Source organism: Phlebotomus papatasi, chromosome 2 (assembly GCF_024763615.1).
Source record: "Phlebotomus papatasi isolate M1 chromosome 2, Ppap_2.1, whole genome shotgun sequence".
Lineage (NCBI taxonomy): Eukaryota > Metazoa > Arthropoda > Insecta > Diptera > Psychodidae > Phlebotomus > Phlebotomus papatasi.
Window position 1 is genome coordinate 37,362,348 of NC_077223.1, and position 21,179 is coordinate 37,383,526.

The 21,179-nt window shown below is 34.0% G+C and overlaps 1 protein-coding gene across 11 annotated transcripts in view; it reads right to left on the reverse strand.

The window, feature by feature from the left end:
* LOC129804070 (histone-lysine N-methyltransferase 2C) overlaps positions 1-21,179 on the reverse strand; it is a 76,079-nt gene that overhangs the window by 36,786 nt on the left and 18,114 nt on the right. For 7 of the 11 annotated variants that reach the window (XM_055851092.1, XM_055851089.1, XM_055851090.1 and 4 more), the window contains exons 5-10: positions 20,630-20,820; positions 18,067-20,557; positions 13,730-14,091; positions 8,634-8,821; positions 8,352-8,554; positions 3,002-3,274 (exon numbers count right to left, since the gene is read on the reverse strand). In XM_055851092.1, the coding sequence (XP_055707067.1) occupies positions 3,002-3,274; positions 8,352-8,554; positions 8,634-8,821; positions 13,730-14,091; positions 18,067-20,557; positions 20,630-20,820 (3,708 nt within the window). The remainder of the gene's footprint in view (positions 1-3,001; positions 3,275-8,351; positions 8,555-8,633; positions 8,822-13,729; positions 14,092-18,066; positions 20,558-20,629; positions 20,821-21,179) is intronic. The other 4 variants (XM_055851095.1, XM_055851094.1, XM_055851093.1 and 1 more) reach the window with 3 other exon arrangements.

Below are 21,179 nucleotides of genomic sequence, written 5' to 3' on the forward strand. Positions count from 1 at the left end.
CATTTAAGGTTCAATGATGTAACCAATAAAAAATATCCAGCTCAAAATAATTTGAGAAAAAAATGCAAAAAAGCTTGTAGAAAAATAAAACTAAATTTTCAACAAAAATAAAATATTTTTTACGAATATAGAACAAATTACATTTTCTACACAGAAAAAAAATATTTTGTAAAATTGTTCGTAAATGTTTGTGAAATTCTATGGCAGACTTACGAAATGCTCGTGAATCGTATAATCCACAAATAAGTTCGTAAAAGTTTGTACATTTTTCACAAACATTGTTCGTAAAATGATCATTTGACGAACATTTTTTGTACTTTTACAAACATTTGTTCGTAAATGTTCGTAAACACACAAAAAAATGTACGTATAATTTTGTCATTTGTTGGTAAATTTTTGCCAGACAAACAAAAATTTACGAACAAATACGAACAAATGACAAAATTTTACGAACATTTTTTACGTGTTTACGAACTAAAAAAATGTTCGTAAAATTTTGTCATTTGTTCGTAAATTTTTGTTTGCGTGGCAAAAATTAACGAACAAATACGAATAAATGACAAAATTTTGCGAACATTTTTTGCGTGTTTAAGAACAAATGACAAAATTTTATGAACATTTTTTTACGTGTTTACGAACTAAAAAATGTTCGTAAAATTTTGTCATTTGTTCGTATTTGTTTGTAAATTTTTGCCAGACAAACAAAAATTTACGAACAAATACGAATAAATGACAAAATTTTACGAACATTTTTTACTGTGTTACGAACATTTACGAAAAAATGTTTGTAAAAGTACAAAAAATGTTCGTCAAATGATCATTTTACGAACAATGTTTGTGAAAAAATTACAAACTTTTACGAACTTGTTTGTGGGTTATATTATACACGAGCATTTCGTAAGTCTGCTATAGGATTTCACAAACATTTACGAACAATTTTACAAAATAATTTTTTCTGTGTAATCCTGTCTTTAATTTTTTTTCAATCAATTTCATATCAATAAGAAAAAAACGGAAAAAGAGTATGAAAAAAAGAAGATTCAAATTAAAAAAAAAATAGTTCAGAAACAAGAACACATTTTCGCTTTTTCGTGTTTCTCACCGTTTGATGCAAAATTGACGTAGTCGTAGAAGACGTGGTGTTCGGAGTCGAGGGTGGTGTTTGTGAATTTTTAGCAGAGAAAGCTGAGATAATTGGGGATGAGCAAGAAGTTAATGTGTTTGGTGTAGAGCAAGTTGTTGTCAAAGTAGCATTATCAGTTGTAGTAATAGTGGAAGAAGAAGAACTATGATAGTGACTCGATCTTGTATATGTACCATTGGAATTTTTATCACTTGGCAACAAATTATGTGTTGTTTCTTTAGCTATCACCGAACTTGTCATCGTAACAACGGCTGTATTTACAGAAATTTGATGTGAAATAGCTGGTGTTGTATCATAACTTGTTGATAAATCCTGATTTGGCAATGATGGTAGTGTTCTCATAATTTCCGATGGTGTCAACACCCGAATTTGTTGATCATTGTTGATATTGAAATATTGCTGTTGTGTACCACCTGATCGAGTATTTTCCATTTTACTAGACTGTGGACTAAATGTTGATGGACTCTGTGATCTAGATGGTGCTCTTTCAATTTGTTGTGCAAATTGACCAGAATGTTGTAGTTGTTGTTGTTGCTGTTGTTGTTGTTGTTGCATCACAACATTCGATGCAGGATAGTGAATTATGGTATTAGTTCCAGATGTTTGAACGGTTTGTGCAGAATGTGCACCATTTCCGTGTTCATGCAAATTCACAGCATGATGTTGTTGTGCTTGATTCGTAGCAATTTGGTTGATTGTCTGCAGTTGTGCCGCTAGAATAGGGGACTGTATGGACCCCGAAACGGGATGATGCAAATTTCCCGTAATACTGAATGTATTGTGTTGGAGAAATGGTCGAAATTGCCCATGAAATGTACCCGGTCTTAGGGCAGAATTTGGATTTGTATTGAAATTCCCATTAGGATTGACCGTTACATTCGGAGCAGGTCCACTACTACCATGATGATGATGATGCAACCCATACGTATGATGTTGTGCATGATGATGATGCACCGTAAATTGTGGTGAAATATTTGTTGCAATGACATTTGGCACAAAAATTCCACTCTTAGCTCCACCACTACTCAATGTTAGGGCCTTCATAAAATGTGTCACAGGTTGTGATACAATTAAATTCGTACTAAATGACTGTTTTGTCACACTAGCCATCACAGGAACGGTATTTTGGGCAACTGGCAGAACAGCTGCTGCCATTGGTGTAATATTCAAATTACTACTTGATGACAAATTGGAAATATTGATAAAACTATTGGCAATATTTGCGGCATTTGCAAATGAATGAACAATTGTTGATGTTGTGCTACTACCAACAGTTGTTGATTGATTGACAACATTTGCGGTTGTCGTAGCAGTTGCTACAGCACCCTGACTAGTCGGTGTAGGTGCCTTTTCATACTTAATTGACTCATCATCCATCATACCATGATCATTTAATGATGAAATGGATGATGTTGTTGATCCCAAATCAATATCCATTGTACTTGCTGGACTTGAACCAGATGTTGTTGGTACTGTTGTCAGTTCTTCTACTTGACTATTACTATTGCTACTTTGAACACTACTATCAAATTGTGGCTCTACCGAATTTACATGTTGCTGGAAATTATTTTGGGAATTACTGTAATTGCTATACGTAGCACAGGATGTGGAATTTGTTGTGGATGGGGAATCTGTTGATGTGAATGTTGGTATTGTGGATGTGCTCTTTGACAAACATGGTGGGGGTGTCTCTGAGGATGTGACATTAGGTGGTATGACATTGTTAGAGGAAGAGGAATTATTATTATTATTATTATTTGTGTTATTTGATGCACTATGAATATTGGTATTAGTTTGTGTAGTAGATGCGGTTAATTCATCTAATTCATTTTTTCCATCCCCACAATTTCCGTGCACCTCTAATAATTGATGATGATGCATATGCTGTGGCTGCTGCGACGGCTGTTGCTGTGATACCGTCGCCCCCTGATGCGGTGGTAGCCCTCCACCAACCTGTGGCTGTGTCTGGCTGCCACCAAGTCTTGGCTGCATTTGCTGTTGCTGTTGCACCAACAAATCCCCACCAGATGATGCCTCTGAACTACCATCTGATGCTATAGCACTTAGCATCGTTGCACTTCCAGTGCTGCTCGTTTGATGGACAGTGTCCTTGGGTGACATTGAGGGAACCTAGGGAGTTTTGTTTGGTTTTTTTTTTTTCAAATTGATGTCATGTGTAACACAAAGAACCATAACCAATTTTTGTTTTTTATAATGATGGCTATTGAAAATTTTGCATCTCCAAAAGCAAAAAGAAAAACAAACAAAACTATCCACACTATTCTCAATTCTTTTCTTTTTTTCTAGACAGAAAAAAACAATGTTGTAAAAATGTTCGTAAATCTTTTTGAATTCCTATGGGGGAGTTACAAAATACTCGTGAATTGTATAACCCATAAACAAGTTCGGAAAAGTTTGTACTTTTTCACAAACATTTTTTGTAACATCATCACTTGACGAGCATTTTTTGTACTCTTACAAACATTTGTTCGTAAATGTTCGTAAAATTTTGTCATTTGTTCGTAAATGTTCGTAAATTGTTGGGCAGGAAAACAAACATTTACGAACAAATGACAAAATTTTACGAACATTTTTTGCGTGTTTACTAACATTTACAAACAAATGTTTGTAATGCGCAACGCACAATAACTTTTGTTTGTAAACATGTTTTCAAATTTTCTTATGAGAGTGAGCGAGATGACTAGATTCAGATCTCACTTACTCTCATTGAAATATCAAAAACATGTTTACAAAACAAAAGTTATTGTGCGCTGGGCATAAGAGTACAAAAATGCTCGTCAAGTGATGATGTTACAAAAAATGTTTGTGAAAAAAAGTACAAACTTTCACGAACTTATTTGTGGGTTATATGATTCACGAGCATTTCGTAAGTCCCCCATAGGAATTCACAAATATTGGCGAACATTTTTACAAAATATATTTTTTTCTGTGTAATTCAAAAATTAAAATTTCAGTTATAATCAGGGACATTTTGAGGAGAAATATTCCAGAATATATTTTTCTTTGATATATGTAAAACTTTTCTTGAACAAGGGATATAACACGTAAAGTTACAACGACAATAGATGCAAATCTTAATTTTTACAGCGACCCTCTCTTAGGATTGCGAATAATACAAAGGCTCTTCGTGGCAGTTACTTAAAAGGGATATAAAAATGACGGTATTTACGGTGGGACACAGACATCAGTCATAACACATGTATTATTAAACATTGTATAACATGTAACAATAATGGTCGTCTGGAAACATTTCTCTTACATTCAAATTGAAATTATTTTGAGATTCCATAACTAAAACGGAAACATATATATTGCAAGGAAATAGTAAAATACGAAATATTTTGAAATAAATCAAAACTTCCAACTAAAATCAACCAATCACGGGAACAGTTACAAGGACTCTCGTCTATAAAAAAAATACCACTCCTCCACAGAAGTTATTAACATTTTTACAAAACATTTCTTTGAACACTATACTAAAAACCATATTCCGGGATTACAGTCAAAAATTGACGGTATTGGCTCAGAAGGGTCAGAACAATTCATACACCAGACAGTCGTTATTGGCGGTCATACATGGCAATATTTTGCTAATGACCTAGGATATAGGAAGGTAAAAAAAATACGTTGTCTCAAATGAAACGTGTCATTACGAGGAAAAAGACTTTAATATGGTAAGGTGGGGTAACTGGATCGTTTTCCCAAGAGTGCTACTTAAACGCTTGTTTTTGGACTGACGAAATTATTTTTTTCTCCTTTTAAATCCATAGAATTATTCACTGTTTCATTCAGAAACATAATATAAAAAAAATTATCAAAAATGTTTAAAAAAAATTTATAAAATAATGATAATACTGAAATAAATCAGCCTGCACTAACTGGGTCGCATTTTCGCTAATTCACTTTTAATTAAACCTTTGGATTTAAAATTCTTATTTTCATAAGGAAAAAAAAACAATAAATGTTTTCAATCAACCAGTTGTCATTAGCGAAAATATCACTGCTAGAAAATTTTTAGTGAAGAACCCAGCTGGCACAAAATTGAAATGAGTCGATTACACTCACTTATTTAATGGATAAAAATATTACTTTTTGCTTTTTCTCAAACTTGAATAGTTATATTATGTTACTGTAGTGACTATATTACGGAAATAAAAATAAAAATAATATTGTAAGTGGATTAGTCATAAACGATCCAGATAGCGAAGCGCCCGGATTAGCACACTTGACTGTAAAGTTTTTAAAAAGATAGCAAATCGGAATTTCGACTAATTGGCTCCGTTCAGTAATAATCTTTCGAAGAGACAAAGCCACTCCAAAGCCAAGCCAAACCTATTCGAAAATCTACCGGAAGCCTAAAGTGCAAGTTGATATACCCCGCCGCTTTAGCGCTGATTGTTCTGCCATTTCGCATTTCGATATTTTTGACACTTCAAAAAGTGAATTTTTGTGTAGTTTTGTGGAATTTCAGAATGACAGAACGTTTGTATTAAAATGAATGTTCTTTTTATGAAATTGCTCACTCATATGTAACTCGTCGGTTTAAACGGTGTTTAAACGTTCGAACTTCCAACGGGTTTTTAGGTAAGTTCTCATTGATATACCTTCGAATCGGCAAAGGAAAACCGTCAACCGGAGAGAGCTCTCAAATCGGGAAGGTTATTACTGAACGAGAGGATTTAGGACTTTGGCTATTCAGGATTTCCACCCATTCGAAATTTTGGTCTTTTGAAATTTTGTCTATTCTAGATTTCGAATTTCGACCTATTGGCTCCGTTCAGTAATAACCTTTCGAAGAGACAAAGCAACTCCAAACCCAAGCCACACCTATTCGAAAATCTACCGGAAGCCTAAAGTGCAAGTTCATATACCCGCCGCTTTAGCGCTGATTGTTCTGCCATTTCGAATATCGATATTCTTGGCACTTCAATCGTCAACAATGTCAACAAACAGTGTGCAAATGTTTGCTGCTAAAAGTGAATTTTAGTGAAGTATTATGAATTTTCAAGAGGGCAGAATGTTTGAATTGCAATTTTATTAAGATATATGCCCTTTCAGGAACTTGCTCACTTTTGTGTAACTCTTCGGTTTAAACGTTCGAACTTTCAACGGGTTTTTAGCTAAGTTCTCTCTGATTTACCTTCGAATCAGTAAAGAAAAAACCTCAACCGGAGAGAGCTCTCAAATCGGGAAGGTTATTATTGAATGAGAGGATTCGAGATTTTGGCGTTACTGACATTGGTGTCTGGGATCTTGGCTTTTCGAGGTTTTGATTCAGTCAAGATTTTGACTATTCGGAATTTCGAACTATTAGGGACTGACAATCGGGAATTTGGCGTTCGGGTTGGCCTTTTCGGGATATTGGCTATTCGGGATTTTGACGTCTGGACCCAGACTTTAGTGTTCGGGATCTTGGCTTTTTGCGATTTTGATTCAGTATAGATTTTGCCTATTCGGAATTTCGACTCATTTGGGATTTTGGCTTTTCGGGATTTCGTCCCATTCAGGCCATTCAGGCATTCCAAATTTCAACCCATTCGCGATTTTGGCTTTCGGGAATTTTTTTGTTTTGAATTTTGACGTCCGAGTTTTTCGCTATTCGGGTTTTGACCTAGACCCCTTATAGAGTGTTAATACTATCTCCTTGCATAATATTTGCTTAAAATATTTAGTTATGGAACTGCATAAAAATCTTTAGATAAGTAATAGCATCAATCGATAAATAAATTATATCCAGTGTCCGTTTTATGGAGCTATTGCATTCAAATGCGGCGCAGTTCAATACATGCATGTATTAAACCTCAATGTAAAAAAATTCCATTTTTGCACGAAAAGAAAAAAATATATAGTGAAGTGAAAGTGATTTCAAAGACGAAGTGTTCGAGAGTGTCACAATATTGCAAATACATTTATATAGTATCCTTTAAATTAGAGAAGTGTACTGTATCCTTCTTATTCAGTTTTATAAAAGATTGAAGATTAAAAAGAAAATTTCCAAAGAACAAGAACTCTTCAAAAAAATATATCAACTAATTTAGCTTGTTTTGGCAGTGACTGGACAAACGTAGGGGAAAGCAAACTAACTTCAAACGACTTGAACTTCGAAAAATTTATTTTATTTTAAACACGTTTTTAATGAATTTAATTCATTATAAAGTTATAATTTAATAACTATTCCAGTTCCTCAAATTTCCTTAAAAAGAACCATTGGGTCAATTCCATTAAAAACATATTTAGGAAAAAATGATTTGTCCGAAGCTTAAGTCGTCCGAAAGTAGTTCGCTTTCCCCTATATTTTAAATAACCATTAATGAACAAAAGCGATGAGTACAGCTGTGTCAATCGGTTAATAAAATCGATTTATGAAGGGTGAAAATGTTAATTCACTTTATCACTAAAATAAAAAAAAACAAATGTTCGTGCACTGGACAAATTTAATTTTTCGATTTTGCATTTGGGACATTTTAACTTTTAACGGAAAAGAAAATTGCATGGTAATTTGAAGAAAAAGAAAAACATCAAAACAAAATAAATATTAAAAAAACTTCTTTAGTGATTGTGCTGATATTAAGTTCAATTTTTAAATATGTTCCTTCTTAATGTGATCCCGTGTTTTTTTTTTTTTAATAAATTTGTTAGTTACGCATACATTTGAAAGAAGATAACATAAAGACATGAAAAAACATAATGTTAAAACATGGAGGATGCTGTTATTAAAAAAAATAAATAAAATATAAAGATATTTCTGAGTTTGTTAGATTTTCTTTGAAAATGAATATTCGCATTCTCATTCAAAAGATTAATTTGAAAAAAAAATGAAACTTAATTTTCAGCGAGTTATTTGGTTTTATTTATTTATTTTTCTGTAGAAGTTTTCTTTTTTTTTTAGTGCGGAAAAAACTTTTGTACGTTAACTTTTAAAAAAAAATTAAATATTTTATTATTGTAACTAGAATTATGACGTTCCTTTTTCAGTAAAAAGCTTCATTGATAGCTTCATTATTGCATCTCTAATGTGATACGGAATCAAATTTTCCAATACTAAGTGATGACAAAATGATAAGCATAGAGGAATATTTTGATAAAATACGAAAGGGATTTACAAGTGGAATATTCGAATACTTAGTATTGGATGGGGAAGCTTTTCATAGACAAAATAATTCACAAAAAAATATGTTAAACTTACTTGTTGTGCCTTTTTCATGCGCAAAGCTGAACGATTGTCGCGCGCCTTCTGCAGAAATGGTTGTTTATTTTCCGTTGACAGGGCTCTCCATTTCTTCAGTATCTGCTTAAAACGATCCGTCCAATTTGGATATTCGGATTTTAATTCTGGATGATTCATATTAGCATACAATACAGCTGATATTGTTGCCATTTCCCCAAGAACTAGAAAAAAAAACAATTGATATTTTTTTTTGCAAAGAAAACAAAAAGCTTTAGGAGATTATTCTCTTGATTAACTCACTTTCATCTTGTCTCATGCGATCGGATGTCTTTTGATTGTTTGTGGCAGGAGTTGCCGCAATTGACAGTGAATCATCTGCCACAGACATTCCCATCGTTGAATCAATACTCGGTATACCAGACTGAATAGGTTGTCCCCATTGGGGCTGCTGTTGCATAGTTTCTGTGTACACGGGGCCAAATTGATTGCTACATAACAAATAAAAATATTCAAATTAAAAACAATTAATCTAAAAAAAAATTAAATATTAATTAAAACACAAAGTGTATTATGCAGGATGGATTTTGGTTGGAATTTCACACGTAAATAATAAATTTACTTTACTGGACACTTTTTTATAAATTTCAGTTATTTTTGTTGCTAGGAGGTAGTATTTGACTTTATGAGTAAATTCTTTTCACGGAAATTTAGGCCACGCCTTTTCAAGAGCTCTGCGTTAATAGAAAGGCAACTACGACACTTTTCAAGTAACCTTTACTGATCATTAATCTAGGGAATGCAATAGATAAAGAGGCAAAGCACTTGCTCTATCATGCAAATACTCTGGGTTCGAATCTTCTTTACGGCGTTATCACACTTGCACATTAAAATTTTAATGTGATTCACATTAATTGTCGCTTGTGAGCATCCAAATATGTTATTTGTGTCTTTGAGTCACTTAATATTTGGGGTTTTTCTATTTGTTGATAAAGAAGTGGACTTGGCCTGCAAAAATATGTTTAAATTTACCTAAAGCATAAATATTTTTCACATTAAAAAATTAAAGAGAAAATCGCATTAATTTTTCGCATTAATGCTATAAATCAATTTATATCAAATTTTGCGGGCCAAGTATACCTTTTTATCAACAAATAAATCAAATTTTGAATATAAAATGATTCAAACACACAAATTACACATTTGGACTCTCACCAGCGACAATTAATGTGAATCTTATTAAAATTTTAATGTGCAAGTGTGACCTCGAAATGCGTGCAACTCGGAGCGCTTGAAAATTCGATTTTGAGTAGAATTTTAGGGGTAAATTATCGCGTCGAGCAAACTGTTCTTGTCGGTTGAAATGGATAAAATTGGCTCGACGCGATTCCCTACCCCCAAAATTCAAATCAGAATCGAATTTTCAAAGATTCCGAGTTGCAAGCACCCCGAGTTGCACGTATTCCGAGGTCACCTGTAAAGAATCTCAGCTACCATAAGTTTATCTGGGCTTATCACTGGTTATTTTTTATTTTAACCCATTCAGTCAATGTACCAGAAATACTTGAGATAGAATATTCATATTTTGGGATTAGTTTGTTACAGATTAATAGATGATTTTTTTGAAAAGACACTTTTTTGTCTATTATGGGGGCGCGGGGAGCCCCTGTCAAACACACGTCTTAACGGTCACTGAATTTAAATTCTGTGCATTAATTCACTACAAACAAAATGTATTTTCATCTCTGTCGGACTATTTTTCCCAAGTAATTAAAAGACTTAAAGTTACTAAAAATCCATTTCCGACAGAAATTCGGACAGCAGTTGCCGAGGAATAAATCATCTAAAATTACTCAATTTGTGTATGAAGTATAATATCATGGTAAGGAATGGGTTAAATAGTTTGAGTGCAGAAGACCAACGAAAGAAAAAAAAGTTCATTGAAATCGGTTAATAAATATTAGAGATAGAGTCCGGTCATTATGGATATAGTAAGGGTCGGTCGGGGTACAGTGGGTTTGTGTAGAGACGGATGGGACCCATCATTAGAAAGATATCGATCTCAGATACAATATATACTAAATTTTCATCGAAATCGCTTCATAAACAACGAAAATATGGTCCGGTCAAGACATTTTTGGTTATAGCTCAGGTCAGGGAAGATCGAGGGAGGAGTGCGATCCACCGTTGAAAAGGTCTCGACCTCAGCTACAACATACTGAAATTTAAAGAAAAAGTATCGTCTAGTTTTCGAAATATTCGAAATCGAAATTTCGAAAATCGATTTTTCGATTAATCGGACCTTCGATTAAATCGGATGAAATTGAAGTGTCATTCAGAAGGGTTAAGTACAGTAGACTCTCTCAAATTCGGGCATATGGGACCGAAATGTCAGCCGAATTAGAGAGAAATTCGGGCGACAAACTTTTTGAAATGCAACGATTTTTTATTCATGTGCATATAGATATTGAGTTTTCACACTCATATATAACGTAAATTGCATGAAAATCCCTCAATAATGCAAAATCACATCAAAACTAAGACAAACCATGCCAAATTTGAACCTATTTGATTCATTTGATAATCATAATCAAACTTGAAAAATGACAACAAACTTTTTTCAAATGTAACCGCTGCCCGAATTAAAAAGTAGCCCGATCTTAAAAGAGCCGAATTAGCGAGAGTCTACTGTACTTCACGAGAGCTTTCCAAAATACCAAAATTTTTCAAGTTCTGACAATTAGAACCGGAGATATGGCCATTTAAAAACTCAGGACGGGACCCTAGAGCTAGAGCGGGCTCTAGACGGAGCGGGACACGACGTCCACGAAAATCGATTTTTAGCACACATGATATTCGTGATGTATTAGTGTTGAAACGTGTAAATCCAAAATTTGGGCCCAATCTGACGAGATCGGAGTTCACCTAGGATCACAAATGCTGCGGTTGCAAAGAATCTCAGCTAAAATATTCTGATTGTAAAGGTTAGGTTAGATAACGAGGAAGCCAAGTTTCTCTATTGTATGTTGCTGCTTAATTTGTCTATCAGAGTATGACTGATCACCGTGACACAGCCAATATGCCATTCGCAGTTTCCTCGTTGACATCCATGGAATTCAGTCCCCGTATTTCTCACATACTAAATTGGGGAGGGGCCTAAAATAATGACATCAGTTTAAAAAAATATTCTACCTAACGAAACCTTTCCTGAAAGATCTTTTGTGACGCCTATGAAGGTAAATATAAACCACAGTTTTAATGCGTTTTCCTGAAAAGTGAGAAAAGTACGTGGAGGAAGCACATTTTATTAAGGCCACGCCTACTTGGAAACCATACCTATTTCTTAAATACCTTCTCCTCTTCTTGAAGTAACATTTTTTATCCATTAATCTCCATTATACTGGAACTGGAAATAGTTACGCAAAGCAAAAATTTGTGACTTTATTAAATTCAAAAAATACCGATTTATTAAAGAAAACGGAATAAGAGGCGTGGCCAATATTCACGTATTTTACAAATAAATGCAAAAAATGCGAGAAAAAACATTTTAATTTTTTAATTCTCGAAAATTAAATTTTCTGGGTAAATTTCCTCTTTTAAAACTTGATAATTTCTCAAGTTTACTTGATTCAAGTAAAAGGATGTGTAGTGCACTATCCGTCTTCCGCCAAAGATATCAAGAAGACAATTTCTTTCTATATGAGTTTTTATGTCTGTTATGTCTTTTTGGCGCAAAAATATTTATCATGGCAACGTGAATGGGCGGGATTAGTGTTACCAGTATGGCTATCTGTCATTTCCATTAAAATTACAGTGACCGCTTTGTAATCCGGATGATTGGGGGACAAAATGACAGATGTCCGCTTCGTAATCCGGATGGATTTTTTGAATTTGTTCAACGTCTCGAAAATATAATACAAAATTTTTTTTGTAGAATTAGAATAAAACTTTTAAAGAAGATTAAAAAGACATAATTGGAGAAGTCTATTCTATTATACTTCATTTATTAAACAAAAACATCACAGGATAGTTCATTTTTATTTCTGAACACGCATTCTTACATAACCTCAAAATTATTTTAAATGTAACCGTCGTGAGTTGTCCGGATTACGGCGATCCGGATTAGAAAGCGGGCACTGTATCAGCACAAAATTTCCGATATTACACGACTTTTAACGAGCACAGGTCTGCGTCAGTAATGAAGTACGGCCCTGTGTGACCAATTCCATACCTATTGAAGTTATTAATCGTTGAAACGTTGAGTAAAGTTAAAGAAATTAAGAATCGAAAATGTCTACAGTAGACTCTCTCAAATTCGGGCATTTGGGACCGAAATGTCATCCGAATTAGAGAAATTCGGGCGACAAACTTTTTGGAATGCAACGATTTTTTGTTCATCTGCATACACCACATATTTACTGTAAATTTCATGAAAACCACTTAAAAATATAAAATTACATCATAAGACAAACCATGGCAAATTTAAGAATATTTACTTCATTTGATAATCATAATCTAAACTTGAAAAATGTTAATAAACTTTTTTCTAATTTAACTGCTGTCCGAATTAAAAAGTAGCCCGGTCTTGAAAGAGCCGAATTAGCAAGAGTCTTCTGTATTTCTCCGTTCGCTTCCTATTCCATTTCATTAGACTCAAATTCCTCCTATATAGATTCACTCAAAAACTAAATTAAATTTTCTCACTGAAAAAAAACTCATCTACTCTTCGTAACTCACAGTGTTGTAGAATTCGTCTACTACTGAAAATTAAACATAAATCAACTACAGTTGATTTGTTGTCGGTTGCATCAACCGTTGTTGTATCTGAATTTGATACAAGCTACGATACAAACGTCGCGTCGTCTCTTGAGTCAAATGCTGATACGAAAATATATAAAAGAAAAGCAGATACGATTACGGTTGATGCAACCGACGTTTTATATTTTCTGAAAGGGGCGTGGCCTAAATTATTCATAGGAAAATTTTTCAACCATTAAAATTCTACTTTCTTCCACAAAAAAGTCCAATTAAAAAACCTTCCAGTAAAGTTAACTCAGAAAAATTAAATTGCACAAGTGAAAAACAAATAAAATTTAAATGATAAATTAAAAACAAAACATAAATAACCTACTACCTATTAATATAGTAGTAATATTTTTTTGGATTAAAACATAAAAAAAACAAATAAAATTGCCTTGAAACTAAAAAAAAATAATAATTGTTTATCTGCCACATATAATATTCTCACTACAGTATTGATGGCATGGTAATTGAGGTGCTCTACACACTATTTTTGGTGGTCATCAAAAATATTCGAGGCTGGTGCGAAATTATTACACAACCAAAAGACCATTCCCTACCTTCGATAGCTGTAATGATTATATGATAGATTTGGATACCCCATGTGTTGTTGATTTCCTGCAGAACGCACTATGACATTCTGTTGAATTGGCTGACTCTGCTGCTGCCCACTTCCCGGCTGATTGAGCATAGTCATCGTCATTGTCGACTGCGGCTGTTGCTGCTGCACCAGACTCTGAGATTGCTGAATGTGCATTGTTTGTTGCAGTTGCTGGGATGCTGCAGCATCCACCTGTCCACCCATCATATTCATGCCCATTGGCATTGGCACTTGCTGCTGCTGACCCTGTGGAATGCTGTTGCCATGGATCTGAGATTGTTGTTGCATTGATGAATGTTGTGTAATTGTTGATGAGTACGTTGCTGTGCCCGTTGTTGTCAACAGTGACTCCTGGGATTCCTATGCAATTTCACGCACAACATTCATTTTTATTTATTTATTGCTCAGTCGTAAAAGACTAATCACAAACTGATTGAAGCACAAAAAAGCAAAGCAACGCAACAAAACATTTAGATTTTGAAGATATGAAGCATTTCCATGGCATATTATGAAATCCACCATGTCGATTTAAATTTATTTTAAAAGAACGCTGTCGGTAAAAATTCAGAAAACCAAAATCCAGAATGATCAAAATCTTACGGAGAATAAAATGAGTAGAATACTCTTTGGAAATTTAGTTTTCGGAATTTCGGCCGAAACCCCTAAAAAAATATTACAATATGAAAACGAAAAACGGTTAAACATTTAGGGAAAGTGTGCCAAATTTCGGCCAGCTTCTAATTTCGGTCACTTTGAGCGTAATTTCGGCCATGCAAATAAAATAATTAAAATTATGAATGTTCGAAGATTACATTCATAATTTTATTTTTTTTTAAACAGAAACAATCTTTAACGAAAACTAATCAATTTTCATGAAAAACACCGAAGGAAAGCCTTTTGCACTTCACCACAAATCAGAAGACTGCTAGAAACACAATCGATCTGTCACATGTTTTGTAAGACTCTTTCCACACTGAGTTTTTATAACGCAATTTAAATACAAATTATACCTAAAATTTAACGGTCTTTGTGTTAGTACATCCTAAAATGAATAAATACTCAAAAGCAAAATGAATTCATTGACTATTCGAAGATAATATACATAATTTTAATTAATTTATTTGCATGGCCGAAATTACACTCAAAGTGGCCGAAATTTGGCACACTTCCCCTAGGTTAAACCATATGGCTAAAACTTACGTCTGACTACTTTTATAAATTTAAATTAACTTTCAGTCATTTAGCACATTATTTTTCAGAATGAACTTATATTAAATATCAAGAATTTTTCTTTTGAAAATTAATAAAAATTAAGCAAAAATTTAATAAAAAGATATTAAAAACATGACATGCTATGCTTTTCGCGCTAACATAATATTATAACTCACGCAAAAATGCTTTTAGAACAAGAGGCAATGAATATTATAATGACACAGTGAATTCATCTTTTTGAAAAAGTATCAAAAAAAAGAAACATCTAAAAAAATCTTGACACACTTAATATCCATGCTGAAAAAAGTCAGTAAAAGTAATGAAAATCTCTTGTACTAAACTAACAAATAACCCCTAAAAACATTTCTTTAGAAAATTCGTAAAGTACTAAAAGTCCTTTTATTTTACATTTTCAAAGAATCGGGAAAATCGTTGAAAAGAATCAAAAATTTCACAATACTTTCAAATCAGAAATTTTCTTGCTTAGGAAGAGTTTCGATTTTTTTAAAGTGTTTTTTTTTATAATTTACATTTAGTAACTAATAAATATTGCGGAATATAAGGGGAACTTTTAGATTAGAGAAATTTTGCTGTGGGAAAATATTTGAACAGGATTTAAATTATTTATTGAATATTTCTAATCAATGTTTCCGCATTTGTTCTAAAAAAAATACAAATGAAGAAAAATGCTAAAAATTCATGAAAAAATTAGGTTATGAAACTTCTCTTTTCTCTATTCCTTTTCCTCTTATCTTTTGCCATTGCTTTAAATAACATCTTTCTTTATTTTTGTAGTTTTATAAACAATGAAAATTCGTTTTCTATTTTTTTTAACAAAATATAAATGGATCAATGATCGAACCGAGGGAAGGTCCTTATTTCACGAAGTCAGAGTTTAATTAATTTACTCCGATTCCTAAAATCTATAATTAAATGCCACTTCTATGTTTCAAGAAGTCTAGAAATCGCAATGATATATCGCCTTATTACTTTTCTTTGAATATTTACTATTACATAAAAATTTTACATATTTGATTTAGTACAATGAAAGAATTTTCTCCATAATTGTCTTTAAAAAAAAAATTTTTGCTTTTTGAATGAAATCGGCCTAAAGAAGTTTGGACTTGTTCTCTTTTGCTGCAAAACAATTTTAATAATGAGTAAGAATGTAAACTATAAACTTGACTTTAAAATTTTTTAGAACATTTCTATACTAAATGAAGTTTTTTCGGATGTAATCGTTAGAATTAGAATTCATTTTTTATTGGAAAATTTGTTAGACAGGAAGAAAAAAATATTTACACTAAGAAAAAACCTAAAAAGTTAAAACAACTCTATCGTCGAGTTGAATTAACTCGAAGAATATCGATGTAATTGCTAATGTTTTTCGTTGTAAAATTTAGTAAATAAGAGTTGAAACAACTCTTGGTGCGAGTTGAATTAATTCGTCGGATATCGATGTAATTATTACTCTTTTTCGATATAAAATTTCATCTCGACTGAAGTATATGCTCAAGTGTTTTCGTTTTAAGAATATACTTCAGTCAAGAAGATTTTCATGTGACAAAGTTCATATGGAACATCAACTAGAAATATGCCTAACAGTATTTCATGAAGACATATGCGGACATCATACGTGATATTTCGCTCGGAATATAGAGAACTTGAGATCAAGAAAATATGAATAAGAAAAATTCTAATATAAAAAACATAAAATTGCAAAATCTATCCATTTTTGGATTTGAATGAGTTATTTTAACTCCAAAAAAGATTTTTTTAACTCTTGGAACGAGTTAATTTAACTCTTAAAACGAGTTATTTTCAGACTTAAAAAGGGTTATTTACACTCTTTTGTCATGAAAATTTTAGGAAAAAAAAGTTAAAACAACTCTTCCGAATATTACACCTAAATAGATGTAAAATCAATTCTAAAATATAGTTAATCGAAAATCACAACGAAAAAGAGTCAATTGAGCATCAATTCGAGTAAGTTTTACTCGATTATTTTTCTGAGTGTACTAAAAAAAACTGACTTGCAATTTGCACTTTTGAGAGCATTCATGTACTAAATGAAGTTTCGTCCTATGAAGTTTATTTTCTTTATGTGAGGGTTTGAAAAATCATGTGATTTTTTTTAGACAATTACAGGAAACAGAATTAATTGGTCTTTTGCAGTTTTTAGAACATTATAGTGTACTAAATTATATTCTAATTATTCAAATAATTCTTTTAAGGAAGCGTTCAAAAGGACTTCAGATTTATTCGCTGTTTACTGTAAAATTTATTAGATAGTGATTAAAATGTTTACTGCAAAATTTATCAGTATTCCGCAGATTTTAGAACATTCATGTACTAAGTTGTATCTTAAAAATTCTAAATAATTTCCACATGGAATCGTTCGGAAATACTTCGGATTTATTTACTGTGTACACTGTGTACTGCAAAATTTGTGAAAAAGTGAGTAAAAATGTCAACTACAAAATTCATTAGTATTTTGCAGTTTTTAGTACCGTCATGTACTAAATTTAGTCCAATCTTATAAAAATTGTAATATATTTTCAAACAATTATTCGGAATAACTTCGGATATATTTCCTTTCTACTGCAAGATCGGTTTGCATTTGACAGTTTTTTTTTTTTAGAACATTCATGTACTAAGTTGTATCTTAAAAATTCTAATTAATTTCCACATGGAATCGTTCGGAAATACTTCGGATTTATTTACTGTGTACACTGTGTACTGCAAAATTTGTGAAAAAGTGAGTAAAAATGTGAATTACAAAATTCATTAGTATTTTGCAGCTTTTAGTACCTTCATGTACTAAATTTAATCCAATCTTATAAAAGTTGCAATATATTTTCATGCAATTATTCGAAATAACTTTGGATATATTTCCTTTTTACTGCAAGATCGGTTTGCATTTGGCATTTTTTTAGAACATTCATGTACTAAAACTAAATAAAGTTTTGTTCCATTAAAGTTGGAATCAGTTTCTTTTTTCATTTAATCATGATTTTTCTTTTTTGCAGTAAAACTTGTTAGATACTGAGCGTTAAAGTTGATTTGCATTTGCATTTTGTAGTAAGCAAGAATAAATTTGATGTAATTTGTTTCTGAACTTACCTGAGATTCATCTGTTAAAACACCCTTGAAGATTTCCTCAACGTAGTCCAAATTGAAGGGGGATGGTAGCATTTCTCCTACATTTTCCGTTATCTCATCGAGATTGTCTGAATTCTTGTTTAGATCCCTCTCCTCATTCATAATGGTATTGACGAGATCGGAATCAAGGAGTTCCCGTCGAAGGATATCCTTGAGAGCATCACCACTATTTGCAGCATCAGCACTCGGTGCTGTCTGCATTATTTCCATCTTCACATTTGCCGTTGCTGGCTGTGGCTGTTGCGGATTGGTGACTGATGGAACAATTTGAGTGTGCTTTGGAACATTTGCTGCGGTACCCACTGCCTGGAGAGCAGTTGTACCATCCTGAGATTGCTGTGAAGTATTCAATGCATTGATTTGCCTGGTCTTTTGATCATCGATCATTTGTTGTTGTTGCTGCTGCTTTGCTCGCATCGCTTCAATCATTTTCAATTCCTCCATTGACAGTTTGATGGTCTTGTCATCAGAAACTGTACTCTTTGCCTCATCATCACTACTACTTGACTCAAATTTTGTTTTACTGGTATCCAGGAGGCTTTTTCCAAAAAATGCTTCCTGAAGGTAACTCGGATAGGTTTCTATCAACTTGTTCTTTTGCTTTCGCCTTATTGTCTTCTTCTTTTTGTCAGTTGTCTCACTGACTGCATTAGAACTGGTCCATTGTGGTACCATGCCATCTGTTATGTCATCGCCATCGAAGGTTTCTTTATTGCTGAGACTCTTCAATGTTCGGTTACGTACATTGAAACCCCCAATACCGAGTTTCTGGAGGTTTCTCTGACGTTTCTTCCTCAACACCACCGTACCCTGCTCAGTGGTGTAGAGTGTAAAACCTTCTGGTGGACTAGCATCTGCTCGATCCCACACCATGCCATCTTTGTATATTTCAGCCTCTTCCTTGGGATCAAGTGGTTCCACTTTGACATCTTCAAGGGAATTATCATGACTACTACCAGCAACAACTGATTCAATTGCTGCCAAGATGCCAGCTTCTTTGTCAGCAATTGTGGGATCGGCATTGACTTTGTGCTTCGGACGACGCTTTCTAGCACTGTCCAATTGTAGGGATTTTATCTGAGCAAGTCCATGCTCACTCAAACACACACCGTCCACATAGTGATTGCCATCGAGAGCCAATATTGGTCCAAGATCACTATCATCGGGACTTTTGGTCGTTAGTGACCCAGACATACTTCTATTGAATACAGCCTGCTGTGGCTGAACTTTTGGCTGTAAATGTGGCGGTGGTATATCCCGCGGACGGCATAGAACGCACGTGTAACCCTCTTCGGAGCACCTCTCGGCCTCCTCTTCCGTACGTATTGCATCACAACTGCAGTGAAGCCAACGCTCACATTGTGTACATTGAATTATCAATTCACCCTCGGCATATGCATCACCGCACGATGGGCAATTTGATTGACTAGCACATGGACCACACTCTGAATAACTATTCATCCACGAGCAGTTGAAACCTGGATCGTTGGTGCCACATTTCTGACAAATGGCACACCAACGGCACTTCCAATTGCCATGCGGGACGATATCGAGTGGTGGATCCATGCAGTAAATATGATATGATATATCACATTCATCGCACAAAATCAGTCTGGCCTCATCATTGCGCTGACCACAGCCTTCGCAAACGGTACAATCCAGACATCTCCAGCCCTTTTGCAATATAACTTTGGTCACTTTTACATTGACACAATATGGATGATAGCATTGGCCACACTGAGTGCATGCAATCAAACAACCTTCTTGATCTGTTCCAATGGCACCGCACATCACACAGATGTCTTGCGTCAGAACAAATTTATCCTTTGCCGAACACAATACCAATCGATTCTCAATCCCTGGTTCCTCATCTGTCTTACTAGTTACATCTGATGTTGGTCTCTGCAATCCCAAACCAGGTACCCCAAATATACCTCTCATCTTTGACTTTGGTCCCCTCTTGCGTGACAATTCATTGTACCGAAGACGTTTCTGCAAACCAAATTTTCCACCACCCTTTGGACGACCCATCTGTGTAAAACCCGACAATCCAAGACGCTTCTTAGCTATCTTAGTGGCAGCATATGGTTTTCCCTTGCCCAAGCCATAATCAGCATTCAACTGAAAAAAATACTTCTGGTAACCACTCACATCACCCACAGGACTTGCTTTTGTTGCTGCCACTACCTTCTCACCACCACTCGTACCACCAGCACCACCATTTCCACCACCATCACCACTCATTTCCACATCATCCGTGTACAAACTCTCCTGCGATGCCGACATACTATCCTCATCGATACTACTAGCCCTTCTCATGGCTGCCACCATACGACCATTCTGTGCCAATTGCTTACATGGCGGACACACATATTCATAATCTGGATTACTTTCCTTCTTTGTATGGTAAGACGATAACTCAGCGTCTGAATCGCATGTGTTATGGACAAACCTAGTTGCAACAAAGTTAAAGTGTGTAAAACAACCCTTTCTAGTTTAAAAAAAAAACAAATGCTTCTCTTACTTATTGCACAAGCTGCACTTCACCATTTCACGATATGCCGCTGCCCTGTAGGCACGATGGCAAATTGGACAGCTAAATCCTTTATTGCGCTGCTGATAGCATGAATCACAAACGGTGTAGTGTGAATGCCATCGAGAAGATGTACCCGCTCCGGGTGTTCGTGATCCACAATCAGAACACACACGGCAACACTATAATAGGATCTTTACTTAGTCAAATTCTTCAAAGTGGATGCTAATTTGACATAATTATTAAGAGATTATAAGTGTAAAGTTCTGGATAATGATATTTGGCGTTTTAATAATGACTTGCCGCTTTTTCACTATAAGAGGAGTTTTATAGTATCACACAGCATGTAAAAGCTGTAAAACGCGTATGTACGATGTCAAAAACAGGTTTATGACATCGTACTTCCTGTCTTTCATGTCCGTGCAGACGTTTTGGGGCTTGATGACTCCTTCCGCAGGTATGGAAGTAATGGTCTTTACTTCTATTTTTATTGCTCAAACTTCGCGGAATAAGAAATATAATAATCGAAAGAGATTCCAAG